At 40.1% G+C, this 14,542-nt stretch overlaps 1 protein-coding gene across 2 annotated transcripts in view; it reads left to right on the forward strand.

Moving 5' to 3' along the window:
- Nucleotides 1–1,287: 1,287 nt before the first annotated feature.
- Nucleotides 1,288–14,542, forward strand: part of UVRAG (UV radiation resistance associated) — a 308,009-nt gene continuing 294,754 nt past the window's right edge. For both annotated transcript variants that reach the window (XM_081240490.1, XM_081240491.1), the window contains exon 1: nt 1,288–1,570. In XM_081240490.1, coding sequence (XP_081096616.1) covers nt 1,454–1,570 — 117 coding nt within the window. In that variant the 5' untranslated portion in view covers nt 1,288–1,453. The remainder of the gene's footprint in view (nt 1,571–14,542) is intronic.

Here is a 14,542-nt window from a genome sequence, read left to right on the forward strand (position 1 = left end):
ACTCTAAAACACTGTGTTCTTTCTGCTAGGTCAGTCCAGGTGGTGGAGAAATTCACAGTCTAAGGGGGGAAAAAGGCAGATCATTATTCTGCAGAACGACTCAGTGATATTTATTACAGAAGCAATTACTATAAATGCTATCATTGTGATCAAGGAGGTCTTCATGGAAGAAGTGGCATTGGAACTGTGCCTTCACTTCAAAAACACATGTCCTGATTCTCTGCCAGGCACCGGGAATCCAGAGATGAATCAGACAAGGTTCTTTTGCTTGGGAAATTCACAGTGTGTAAGTTTGTGTGTTTGCAGGAGGGGTATGTGTGGCTGCACATGTGTGTTACACACTTATTAAAAGACAGTAGAATGCAATAGAATAACCAGGAATGTAGTAGAGGCAAGTTTCCTAACTCAGGGTCCCAGAGTGTATCTGAGAATCCTTTTGGGATCCCAACCCCAGATGAGATTTGATGGGTAAGTAAACATTAGCCAGGAGGAGAAAAGTAGCAAAGGCTTTTCAGGAACAGCGTAAACACCCCACTCACAGAAGTGAAACAGTGTCCCGAGGTGCCTGGCTCAGCCTATCAGTTAGTGGCGTGTGAGGAGGGGCGGGGACTTGTGGGTTGGAACTGGTCGTGGGTGGAGCTGGCAGGACTGCCCGACAAGTTTCTGGTCTTGGTGCATCCTGCGTGGTGGCTTTCTGTCGAACCATAAAGTATTCCTTTTCAATCCTCACACGTTGACGAGAGTCCCTCAGGAAAAGATTACTCTGGGAAACTGCAACTACAGACCGGCCACCACGACCCAGCTGGCGCCAAATACGTCCACGCCCTCCAAGGGAGGCCGGTTACCATGGCAACTAGGTCAGGGCGGAAGTGGCTCCCAAAACTGACTCTCACTAATCAGGTGACTCTCCTGCCTTCTGCACGTGACACCGGAGCCCAGGCGCAAGGTCTACCTAATCAGACTCCGCCCCTCTTTTCCTTTACTGACAACTGACAGCGACATCGAGCAATGGTCCTTGCGGCTCCTTCGGGGGACCCCGCCCCATGGTAGTGGAAGAACCAATTAGACTGGGAAAAAATGAAGCAACGCCCCAGGTTTTACCTCCCCTTGATAGACGCAATTTAGGCCATTCCTGGGTTCCTCCGCCCCCAGCCTGTTCCTGCCGGCGATAGACAGACCTTCTGCCCAATAGCGCGTCCGGTTTCTGTCATTGGGTCCCGCCCCCGCGGGAGCTGAACCAATGGGCAAGCCAGGTCTCAGCGGGTGGTGGGGGTTGCACTGCGGTAATATGGCTCTTCCTTAGCCAGCGGCGGCGGCCGGCGGTGGGGTAGAGCGGTTTTGCCTCCCGGGTGGCTGATTTCTGGGCTGCAGGGGCTCAGCGGGTCGTGACTAGGCTGTGGTGGCGGATGCCGGAGGAGCGCCGGCCCCGCCGCTTGGCGGCTCCCGGGTCAAGATGAGCGCTTCAGCGTCGGTCGGGGGACCGGTCCCCCTGCCGCCCCCGGGCCCGGCCGCCGCGCTGCCTCCCGGTTCTGCCGCGCGGGCCCTGCATGTGGAGCTGCCGTCTCAGCAGGTAACCTCGCGGCGCTCGGGAGGGGCCGGGAGGAGGCCGATGAGGGGACCCCGTGGGCGGCGGGCTGACCCTGTACCGGCCAGGAGACCCTGAGAAGTGACCGGGAAGAACTCTGAGGACCGAGGAGAGCTGTCCAGAGGTCTTGGGAGGGGAGGAATCCAGGGATGGCCGAACCTCTGGGGGATCCTCGAGTCCCAGGAGACGTCCCGTTACAGGAGATGGGCTGGGAAGAGGCGGGAAGGGACCCAGTGAAACTCCCTGGGGACCCGCCTGTCCCACTCCTTAGGGAGCTGGGGATTCCCTGGCGCAGACCCTCCCCTTTATCCTTCTTGGGAAGGGACCCGGGGAAGCCCCGGTGTCCCAGAGAGACGGGGGAAAGCGCTTTTCCTTTCTCAACTCACTCACTTGCTGACAAACCAGTTGATACTCTGTGCTGCGGGCGAAGTGAGAAGTCTTTAGCGTTTCCAGCATTTACTTTTAATCTCTCCTTATTATGAAGTACTCCCTTAAACTCTCAAGAAAAATCCTTTGGGACTTTGGGTTTCCCTCCTAATTCTCCGACCCCCAAGGAACGCATTTTAGAAATTTGGGGGTGGTGTCTACTGCATTCCGTCAAATGAGTATCCGTGGAGGCACATTTGCTGTATATATTCATGTCTTCCCCCATCCTTTAGCAAGGCATAAAGGGCTTCTTGGATCCAACTTGGTTCCGTCCACATTGTAAGCGGATAATAGAGAGAACACCGAGTTTGGGGACCTGACAAAATTCTTTGTATCATCCACCTATCTGTAGAGTACTTCTTCTTTCCTTCTCTCCCTTGCCTTCTTGCTCTCCCCCAAGAGGAGACTTTGCAGGAACTTTAGCATTAAAGAGACGGAAAGAAAGTACCTTTCATCTTCCCGCATCCACGAAGAGGACCTAAGAGAAACGGTCAGTCGTTGAGAATTTACCATGTTGGGTTTGTGCCTAGTGCTCAGCTGGCTGGTAGTTGATTTAACCTCACAACTCTGGGAGGTAGCTATTTTTATTAGCTCCATTTTGTAGTTCAAGAGACTGAGGCTTAAGTTTGTAAAATCGCTTGGCCAAAGCCTTGCCATTAGTGAGTGGTGGGGCGGGCTTTCAGAATCCAGCCTCTGACTGTACCCCCAGCACGTGGTTGTTGTGCTGCAGACTTGAGCAGTCTCTTCTCCACCATCTCCACACAGTACAGAGTTCTTTCCTACCCTTCCTCCAACTTCCCATCGTTGTCTTAGTACTTAGGAAAGAGTCAGATGGAAGAAAGCAGAGGCTGGGGGCAGAGGGGGGTTGGGCAATGGGATGGACTTGAATACAGGAAAGTGTGGGGATGTGGGGACCGCTAAAGGGAAGGAGAGCTGGAGGTCAGAGCTACAGTGGTGGCCATGGAGCTGAGTTGTTTGCAGAAGCAAGGGCTTTCTGTGCGGTAGAAGAGGATCTAAAAGACTGGGGTAACATGGGCCCTGGTTTTGGGGAGCTGTTGGGAAGGGAGTTTGTGGAGGGTATGAGTTTGAGGGTACTGAAGTTTGGATTGTATTTGCAAGGTGCTGGAGGAGAGTGAAAGTCTGGTGGGGGAGACTAGCCTCTGGAGTGAGCATTAATGTGAATTTTCATGTGTGTGGCGGGAGGTGGACTGTGAGAGTGGATACTGGGAGAGACAATGATGGACACTGTTACAGGCATCCTGGAGAAATCCTAAAGGAGTCAAGAGCCAAGAGGGGTTTAGTTTGGGAGAGCTTTGGGAAAGTGTGGGATTAGGAAAGAGAAAGCATCATTTGTTTCATAGAGCCTGTTCTCTGATAACAGTTCCTAGTTTAACATTGGGGGAAATAATCCAAACAAACTGTCTGTGGAATAAATCCAACTGCACTTGTAAGCGTTTGTCCAATTTTTGGATTTGTGCCAAGGGACATATAGTGGCTTAAGTGTACGGCTGAATGCTCTGTGATCGCTGAGTATGGTATTTACAGCTTTCTGGGGGTGTCATCCTTCTTGAATCATTGGAAGGCAGCCTGTATAACAAAAGCACTTTACTTTTGCTCTTGACATTAATTTTGCTTTCTGGGTCAAAATGCTCAAGTTTTTAGGATATAAATATATACTATTTAAAAAAGTAAACATTTTATTAAAGGGTTATCTGTATACAGTAAAGTGTACCAGTTATTAGTACACAGCTTGATGAATTGTCACAAAGCAAAGAAAGTTATGGAAGTACTACCCAGATTAAGAAGTACAAAATTATTACCATCCCAGAAGTCCCCCTCATGTTCTCTCCCATCTCTACTTTTTCTTTGTCTCCAGAGGAACCACTATTCTGATTTCTAACATAAGAGAAAAGTTTTTGCCTATTCTTGAACTGTATATAAATGGAATCACGCAAAATGTATTCTTCTTTTACTCAATATTGGTTATGAGAATCAGAGAACGTGTGTGTGTATAAAAACTTTTTTCTTTTAGCATTAATTTGTTGTCTTTTTTTGCCTGTGGCTTTTGTAGAATTTCAAAGGTTTAGATAAATTGGAAATCCAATTAACTTTCTTTTGAGTAACACTTTGAAAATTGTGTCATTTTAATAGATTCCATGCTATTTGATAAGATGTCAATATTTCTAAACAGGTAAACAAACCTTGTTGATTTAGGATTTCTACGATGAAGTTGATTATTTCAAAGCATAGATTCAGTGGTTTCTCCCCGCCACCCCCAGCCTGTTTCTAAGGTAGGGTTTTTCAGCTTCAGCACTGTTGACATTTTGGGTGGGTAGGTGGGTCTGTAAGATGTTTTGTCACCTCCGTGGCCTCTACCCACAGTATACAGCAGAACCATCTCAGACCTGACAGTCAAAAATGTCTTTAGATGTTGCCAAATGTCCCTTAGGGGGCAAAATTACTTCTGGTTGAGAACCACAGTTCTAAGGTATATTTTTGTTTTAGGATAGAGAGTACCCCTGCTATGATTTACTCATTTATTCCAGTCTTCATTAAGTCCCATTGATTCTAGTGGCTGTTTTGTTTAAAATATTAATTTACTGTATATTAGTTCCAAAAGTATTGGACTCCCCCCTACCCCCAGTCTGCCTCCAGAAAAAGATTTATTTTGTTTTGGCTCAAAGAAAGCCCACAAAACAGTAAGACCTAACTTATTTTAATCCACTTTTCTTAAAGAAAAAATTTAGTTAACACTGCATAACTCCTGAACCTTTACATTTATGAGTACTAACTACAGTCCATAATATTATAGCTACTTGATTATGTCAAATGGAATTACTACTTAATTTTCGCCTCCTTTTGCTTCTGTAGGATTTTGCTTTACCTGTAATTTAAGCGTGAACTGGTCACACATTTTGAAGATTGTTTTTGCTCTTTAATATTTGGTTGAGGTTTGTAATTAACTAGTGAATATAAGCTCATCGAAGAATAACTTCCTTCACATTAGGCATTTTGAAATAAAAATTTGTGTTTCGTAGTTGAGGTATTTATTATGTCCTTAAAAGTTTGAGAGCATTTCTTTCCTTCCCAAAGGCTTCCTCCTTTGAGTATAACCTAACTACATTTCTCAGATACTCAGAGCTGGGGAGGCTTTTCAGTGATTGTTTAGTGACCCTTTTTGGGTCACTACATACATAAACACATAGTTTTGCATGTAGTTATAGTCCTAACCTAGTTTAATCCCTTCCATTTAAAAAATTTTACAATTCATTATTATTTATCTTAGACAGTTGTCATCAGTATACATACATCTGCCACATTTTTGTATAATAATGTTTAGTTATGTTTGTTTAACCCCCATTGGTAGACTGTTGGACTGTTTCCAGTTTTTCTGTGTTATTTTGTTGCAATGAATATCCATATACAGGTATCTTTGAAATCATTCACTCAAAGGATATTTACACATGCACATGTATACATATATACACATATACACACACATATATATAACCTACATACACATATACATATTTTTTGTTATTTAAATTTGTATTTCTTTAGTTATCAGTTATGTTTTAGTAGCTTCATTTATTGTATGCCAAACACTGTGCTAAGTATGTGAACTCATTTATCCTTACACAGCCCTACGAGTTTCAATATTTTTGCATAGATTTTTGTAGCATTTTCATTTCTTTTGTAACTTGCTTATTCATGTCCCTGGCATTAATTTTTCTGATTACTTGCTCATGTTTTTTATTCATTTAAAGAGCATTTTTCTTGTCTTTTTATGGGAGGAGGTAGGGAATATTAGTACTGTTAACCTTTATCTCCCTTGAATTTTTAAAAATCGACTTTATTTTTTATTTTATTTTATTTTTCCTTTTGGCTGTGCGCACAGCTTGTGGGATCTTAATTCCCCGACCAGGGATTGAACCTGGGCCCCCAGCAGCGAAAGCGCCGAGTCCTAACCACTGGACCGCCTGGGAATTCCCTAGACTTTATTTTATAGAACAATTTTAGATTTACAGACAAATTGAGAGGATAGTACAGAAAGTTCCCATATACTGTATACCCATTTTCCCCTATTTTTAACATCTTTCGTTAATATGGTACATTTGTTACAATTGATGAATCAGTATTGATACATTATTATTACCTAAAGTCTATATTTTATTCAGATTTCCTTCATTTAAAAAAATTGTGGTAATCGGGCTTCCCTGGTGGCACAGTGGTTGAGAGTCCGCCTGCCGATGTAGGGGACACGGGTTCGTGCCCCGGTCCGGGAAGATCCCACATGCCGCGGAGCAGCTAGGCCCGTGAGCCATGGCCGCTGAGCCTGCGCGTCCGGAGCCTGTGCTCCGCAACGGGAGAGGCCATGACAGTGAGAGCCCTGCATACCGCAAAAAAAAAAAAAAAAAAAAAAAATTGTGGTAAGATATACATAATATAAAATTTGCCATTTAAATCATTTTAAACTATAATTCAGTGGCATTAGGTACATCCTCAGTGTTGTGCAGCCATCATTACTATCCATTTCTGGAATTTTTCATCATCTCAAACAGAAACCATACTCATTAAACAACTCCCGGGCCTCCCTGGTGGCGCAGTGGTTGAGAGTCCGCCTGCGGATGCAGGGGATACGGGTTCGTGCCCCGGTCTGGGAGGATCCCATATGCAGCGGAGCGGCTGGGCCCGTGAGCCATGGCCGCTGGGCCTGCGCGTCCGGAGCCTGTGCTCCGCAACGGGAGAGGCCACAACAGTGAGAGGCCCGCATACCGCAAAAAGAAAAAAAAATAAACAACTCCCCATTCTTCCTTCCCCCAGCTCCTGGTAAACTCTGTTCTACTTTATGTCTCTATGACTTTGCTTATTCTACCTTCTTCTTATAAGGGAATCATACAATATTTGCCCTTTTATGTCTGGCTTATTTCATTCAACAATGTTTTCAACATTCATCCATGTTGTAGCATGTATCAGACTTTAATTTCTTTTTAAGGCTGAATAATATTCCATTGTGTTTATATACTACATTTTGTTTGTTCAGTCATCTGTTGATGGATCCTTAGTGTTTACGTAATATACTTTTTCAGGATCCCATCGTGCACATCACATTATATTTTGTTCACCTATCTCCTTAACCTCCTCTTGGTCGTAACAGTTCCTCAGACTTTCCTTCTTTTTGATGACCTTTATCATTTTGAGTACTTCTCAGGTATTCTGTAGGATGTCCCTCTATTGGAATTTGTCTGGTGTTTTTTTTTGTTTTTTTTCTGATGATTAGATTGGGGTTATGGGTTTTTGGGAGAAAGGCTGGAGAAGTAAAGTGCCATTTTCATCCTATCATTTCAAGTGTGCATACTATTAACATGACTTATCACTATTGATGTTAACCTTCATCATCACCAGTGCAGTTGTGTTTGTCAGGTTTCTGTGCTGTAAGGTTACTTTCTCCCACTCATCCCTCCATACTGGCCTCTTTGGGAGGAAGTCGCTATGTACAGTCCACACTGAAGGAGTGGGGATTGATACTCCCCCTCCTTGAGGGCAGAGTATCTACATAAATTACTTGGAATTCTTCTGCATGGGAGAGTTCTATCAGTAACCACTTCCTTTTACAGGTGAGGAATCTAAGGTCTGGGTAACTTTCTCCAAGTCACAAAGGGTGTCATCACAGGGACTGCAGTTTAGGTCTTTGATTCCCACTTTCCATAGATACCTTTTCTTTTCAGGGTCTGGTGAAAAACAAAAGCTTTAAGTTATCTCAAGGTTCGAGACCATCATGCTTTTTATTTTATTTCCCACAGCACCTTTACATAGCACTGTGCTGATTACGTAGTAGGAACTCAGTACGTTTTTTATTTTAAAATTTTATTTGTATATGGATCATTCCTTTGAAGAACTTAACAGCCTAAAGAGAGGAAGGAAATGGGATTGAAACACATATAAGAAAAAAATGGTAGAAGCACAAAAGCTTTCTAAAACTTAATTTAGCTGTATGGGATATATATTTTTCCCTTACATGTTTCTGTTTATTAGACGTCTTACTTCTGTCAGTCTGATTTAATCATCTTTTTATTATGTGTTTAAAAGATTTGTTTCGTTGGCAAGGCCACTGAAGGCAGAGAGAAGGCCGTATCTTATTGGAAACATATGCCCCGTGCAATGTTATGTATATTTATTCCTTCCACAAATATTTGTTGAGCCCCTTCCTTGTGATTCTAATAAAAAAATAGTGTATAGTTATGTTGTATAGCTATACAATAAAATCATGGCAATTTTTGAGCTGTTTTGGTTCTTGTAAACAAATCGGTGTGAGGAAGCTTCAGAAACAAAGAAAATATCAGCATCCTAAAATCATTATTTTTATGTGATAAAATGCCATTAGGAATTTAAGGTTTTTAAATTTGTGTGTGTGTGTGTGTGAAAATGTTTAGTTTTCCTTTGAGAGATAAAGCTATGTTCTTCAGTGTTAATTTTAAAATTTCTCTACTGGGTCACAGTTCTTAACTTTGCGGCAGAAAATTCAGAAGTGAAACCGACTGGAAATAGAGCCAGAGTAGAATTGAAACTAGTAAGTTAGGCCTGAGTGAGTAGTAAAATGAAAAAAAAAATTAGGTTTTCATATTTTCCAAATGTATATTTTTGATAATCTGTGTATTTTCATCAGTAGACATATTACTACTGGGGGAAAAATACTTGTCATTTTTAATGTGCTTGAATGAGTGCAGATACAAACTAGGGATGTTTTAGAAAAATTAGACAGATCTATATTGAGAGAGGTTGAAACATTTTAGGTTTTATACTTTGTTTTAGGTTTAATGGCATCAGTAACTTCTCAGTTAAATTTTTTTAATGTCTTGTATCTTAGGAGTTGTGTTCTTAGATTATACATGTAGAGGAGCACATGGAGAATGGAAACTTGACATTGGAATTTTTTCAAAAACATATTTCATAGTATACTTTTTTGGTTTAATATTATATACCCTTGTTTTCCATCTTATTTTAAAATGGAAGCATGAATTTTGAATCATAGAATTTTATAGATGCAAATTCTGAAACCCTCAGAGGTGAAACTATTCTCCTGGCCAGAGACTTGGTCCCTCTGTTTATTTCCACCCTCAGGGAGTCAGTAAAGAGTATTAATTTAACAGTCTGAATTGAGTGCCCTGCTCTTCCTGCTGGTGGCAAAGACCTGACCAGATCCTGGGTCTCTCATGAGCATTTCACTGTGCTTGGCTTGGAGTTTTGAGAATTTGTTTCTTAAACTTATCTCTGGGCTTTGACACATTATCCCTACAACTTTGGGGATTTTAGGCTAGAATTAAAATGTAGGAGAGACTGTATTTTAAACTTCTCTTTTCAGGCTGAGCTGTCAGACTCCATCCCCTTTCCCCCTGTTATGGTATGTATTAGTGAAACTTTGGAATGTCCCTGTGTAATTTGAGTGATCAGTCTTCCTGTTTTGTTCCAGTCTATCTTTTTTTGAATATCCCACTTAAGAAGTCCTGATTCTTTACCGCTTCACATTTCTGAAACAGCAGCCATCTGGTGATTGTGGGGTTTTTGATGTGAGGAATTTTATTTGTGTAATGTTTGATGCTGATTGCCATAGACGTCATTTACTAGTAATGTTATCAGTCATTGAAAAACTGGAGTCAAGTGCATTTATTGGTTGAGAAGCTGAGAAAGCTGAGTATTAGAACCCAGCACTTAGGAATCTCTGTTTGCTGGTCCATTGAACTATCTGGTACTTTTTCCCACCATGGTTTTTAGAATGTCCTACAAGATGCAGTCAGGCTTTTTTGAAAATAATGAGGAAAACAACGAAGCTGATGACAGCTGCCTTTGGCTTTTGTCAGTAGATTCCTGGGTAAGAAAAAAAGAGAAGATACAAATGAGTGAAAGTGGAAATCAGACTTTTATGGTCTATTTTTTTCCGGGAAAAACTTGGATCTCTTTTAACATAACTATATTTTTTTGACTAAGGGCTTAACTGTGAGCTACATGTGTTCATGTTAACCTATGTCAAAACTAGTTGTAAGTGCAGAAGTGGAAGAAACTGACTGAGTAATCCGTTTATTCAACAGATATTTATAAAGTACCTTCTTTGATTTATGTTAAGCATGGGATTAGCAACTATATGTCTTGTTTCCTCCAACCTACTTAAGTCTTTCAGAGGATATGAATTATTTCCTGTCACAATTCCAGTCTTTTTTTTTTTTTTTGTATAAGAGCTAATACAGGAAAACTACACTTTTTTTTTTTAACACAACATGAAACTAATTTAGGAGTATGAAAAAGCTGTGTTTTAAGTCTCACGGCATGTGGGATCTTAGTTCCCCGACAAGGGATTGAACGCATGCCCCCTGCAATGGAAGTTTGGAGTCTTAACCACTGGACCACCAGGGAAGTCCCTAAAATGTTAATACAAGGGTATATATGAAAAGCAACAACATGGGAAAGACTTTCTAATTTTTCATCCTGAAAATAGATCAGAAAGCAAGATAGGCAGGTAGGCTGCAGGGTGCTCATTTCAGGTATAGGATATTTTACAGGACTGTACTCATTACAGGATAGAGTTGGTCCCATCATAGAACTGTACATACAGTAGGTATTTCAAGCGTGTTTTAATGAATTGACTAAATGGAGTTTTTCCTATGTGCAAGGTATTTAATATAAATATAAAAATAAAGAACAGTTGTCCCAGTGCTCTTGAGTGACTGGTTTACATTTGATATTCCTTTATTTCTACCAAAAGAAATCAGTCTGATTATTATATGGGGACACTAGAATTGCAGAATTTCTTAATTGTACATTAGCTGCATTTTTGATATTTTATAAACTTGGATGTTTTAAAACTACCTGCAGATTACTAAAAATCGTTGCTCACTATTACTACCTTGTATTTTCAAGAATAGGTTACCTTATCAAGGCCCTCTTTAATGAGGTAGCAAAATATGCAGTGCATTTTAGATATTATATCAAAAATAAAAACAAAATAAATTGGTACTTAGACGTAAACATAAGATCTGTTAAAAAATGGAAAAATTTAATTAATTGATATTAAATTTCTGATGTGTACCAAATACTGTGTTAGACTCTGGTGTACTTCTTTCTTTAACTTCTCTTATTGTTGGAGTACTAGAATATCTTTGAATACGGTTTTATAATTTCTTAAAAGCAAATAATTATTCCTTTTCTTTTTTTTTCCCTTTAATATTTATTTATTTATTTAGTTGAGCCAGGTCTAAGCTGTGGCACGTGGTGGGCTCCTTAGTTGTGGCATGCAAACTCTTAGTTGTGGCATGCATGTTTGATCTAGTTCCCTGACCAGGGATCAAACCCGGGCCTCTTGCAGAGCGCGGAGTCTTAACCGCTGCACCACTAGGGAAGTCCCTGTCCCTAACATTTTCATTCCACAAATATTGTGCTTAACTCTGTTCTACACTATCATTTGTTTAACAGTTTTTTTTTTTTTTTTTTTTTTTGGCGTTTCTACCATGTATACCACAGTGGTGAAGAATATGTTTTCTAGAGCCTGATGCTTGGGTTCAAATCCTGGTTCCATTATTTCCTAGTTGGCAGTCTGGAAGTTACTTAATCTCCCTATGTCTCAGGGAGGCTCAGATCAAATGGGCATAATAGCACCTACCCTGTAGGGTTGTTGAAAGAATTATGGGGTCATAAATTTGCCTAAAAAGGTGCTTGGTAAGTAGTAACTGCTCAATGCTCACGAAATGTCTGCTCTTGCTACTATCATTATTACTACTACTGCTGCAGTTTGTCAGGCTCCGAGGATACAGGATAAATAAGGCACTGTCCTTGCCCTGGAGGGATTTATAATCTAATGGTTAAGGCAGCTACGTCAGCAGACCATTTTAGTGTAATATAAGAGATGGTTTGAACTAAATGCTGAGGTGGGAAAGAGAAGGAATAGCATTCTAGCAGAGTGACCAGCTTGAGCAAAAAGGTAAGTAGGTGTAAAAGCAAATGGCAGATAATTATGTGAGGCTGGAGTTTTAAGGATCTTGGTTGGAGGAGGATGGTGGAAACAAACGAGCTGGAGAGGTATAGTTCGGGATTAGATTATGGAGGGCCATGTGTGCCATGCTTTGGAATTTGGTCATTATCCTGGAGGTAGAGGGGAGGACTGTTTTTTTTTAATAGACTTTATTTTTTAGAGCAATTTTAAGTTCATAGCAAAATTGAGCAGAAGGTACAGAAATTTTCCAAGTACTTTCTGCCCCTGTACGTACATAGCCTCCCCCATTAGCAGCACCCCACACCACAGTCATACGTTGTTACAGTTGATGAACTACATTGACACATCATCATCAGCCAAAGTTCACAGTTTACATTAGGGTTTACTCTTGGTGTTTTACATTCTGTGGTTTTGAACATATGTATAATGACATGTGTTCACCAATATAGTATCACGCAGAGTAGTGTCACTGCCCTAAAAATCCCTTGCGCTACACCTACACCCTGCGCTACATCTACAACTCCCTCCCCACTAGCCATGGATGAAAATTGTTCCACATCCTTGTTAACATTTGGTGTGGTCAGTGTTCTGGATTTTGGCTATTTTAATAGGTGTGTAGTGGTATCTTGTTTGTTTTAGTTTGCATTTCCCTAATGAAAAATGATGTGGAACATCTTTTCATATGCTTATTTGCTGTCTGTATATCTTTTGGTGAGGTGTCTGTTAAGGTCTTTGGCCCATTTTTCAATCAGGTTTTTTTTTTTTTATTGTTGAGTTAAGAGTACTTTGTATATTTTAGGTAACAGTCCTTTGTTAGATGTGTTTTTTGCATATATTTTTCCCCATGGCTTGTTTTCTCATTCTCTTGACATTGTCTTTCAGAGAGCAGAAGTTTTAAATTTTAATGAAGTCTAGTTTATCAATTATTTCTTTCATGGAGAGTGTGTTTGCTGTTGTATCTAAAAAGTAGTTGCCATTCCCAAGGTCACCTAGATTTCTTCTGTGAATTTTATAGTTTCGCATTTTTACATTTAGGTCTGTGGTCCATTTTGAGTTGCTTTTTGTGAAAGGGTAAGGTCTGTGTCTAGATTCATTTTTTGTGCGTGGAGGTCCAGTTGTTCCAGCACCATTTGTTGAAAGACTACCTTTGCTCTACATCTACACCTTGCGCTACATCTACAACTTCCTCCCCACCAGACGTGAATGAAAATTGCTCCACATCCTTGTTAGCATTTGGTGTTGTCAGTGTTCTGGATTTTGGCTATTTTAATAGGTGTGTAGTATTGCCTTTGCTCCTCTGTCAAAGATCAGTTGACTGTACTTATGTGGTATAAGTTTCTGAGCTCTCTATTCTGTTCCTTTGATTTACTTGTTTGTTCAGTTTGTCAGTATCCACAGAATAGCTTCCTGGAATTTTGATAGGGATTGCACTGAATCTATAGATTAAGTTGGAAAGAATTGACATCTTAACAATATTGCATCTTCCTATCCGTGAATATGGATTTTCTCCATTTATTTAGTTCTTCTTTGATATCTTTCGTTAGAGTTGTATAGTTTTCCTCATGTAGATGTTGTTCATATTTATACCTAAGTATTTCATTTTGGGGGAGTATAATGTAAACGATATTATGTTTTTAAATGCAAATTCCCTTTGTTCATTGCTGGTATATAGGAAAGCAATTGGCTTTTGTAAATTTACCTCGTACCCTGCAACCTTGCGATAATTGCTTAGTTCCAGGAGTTTGTGGTTGATTTTCTCAGATTTTCTACATAGATGATCATGTCATCTGTTGAACAAAGACAGTTTTATTTCTTCCTTCTCAATCTCTATACCTTTTATACCTTTTCTTGTCTTATTGCTAGTACAAGCTAGTACTTGTTTTTCTTTTCTTTTTTAAACTTTTTGTTTAGAAAGAATTACAAGCTTATTGAAAAATTGCAAAAATAAAACTTGTACAAGAATACCTTTATACCCTTTACCCAGAGTCATCTATTGTTAACATTCCATTTGCCTTGTCATTTGCAAGCTATCTCTTCCTAGGTCTGTACAGATAAGTTTTGTGTGTGTGTGAATCATTTGAAGTTAAGTTACATACATCCTGACCTTTTATCCTTAAATACTTGAGTATGTATTTCCTAGAAGAGGTATGTTTTCTTTTATATCTGCAGTATAGTTATCAGTTTCAGTAAATTAACATTGATATAATGCTTTTATCTAATCTGTGGTTCATAATCTGCCAGTTGATCCCATAATGTCCTTTATAGAACATTTCTTTCTCCAGTTCATGATCCATTCTAGAGTCAGGTATTGCATTTAGTGGTTTTATCTCTTCTTTAAGGTAGAACATTTCTGCAGCTTTTCTTTGTCTCTTTTTTTAAGGTCAGTGTCATTATACAGATAGACCCCTTCCTCCCTTTTTAAAATAGACTATTCTTCATTTTCTGTTTACCTGATGTTTCCTCATGATTAGATTCAGATTATGCATTCTCTCAATTGGAATTTCTTTTTCTTTTTTTTCATTTTTTTGGCCATGCTGCATGGCACATGG

The sequence above is a fragment of the Mesoplodon bidens genome, assembly GCF_964165515.1.
Source record: "Mesoplodon bidens genome assembly, chromosome: 7".
NCBI classification, from domain to species: Eukaryota; Metazoa; Chordata; class Mammalia; order Artiodactyla; family Ziphiidae; genus Mesoplodon; species Mesoplodon bidens.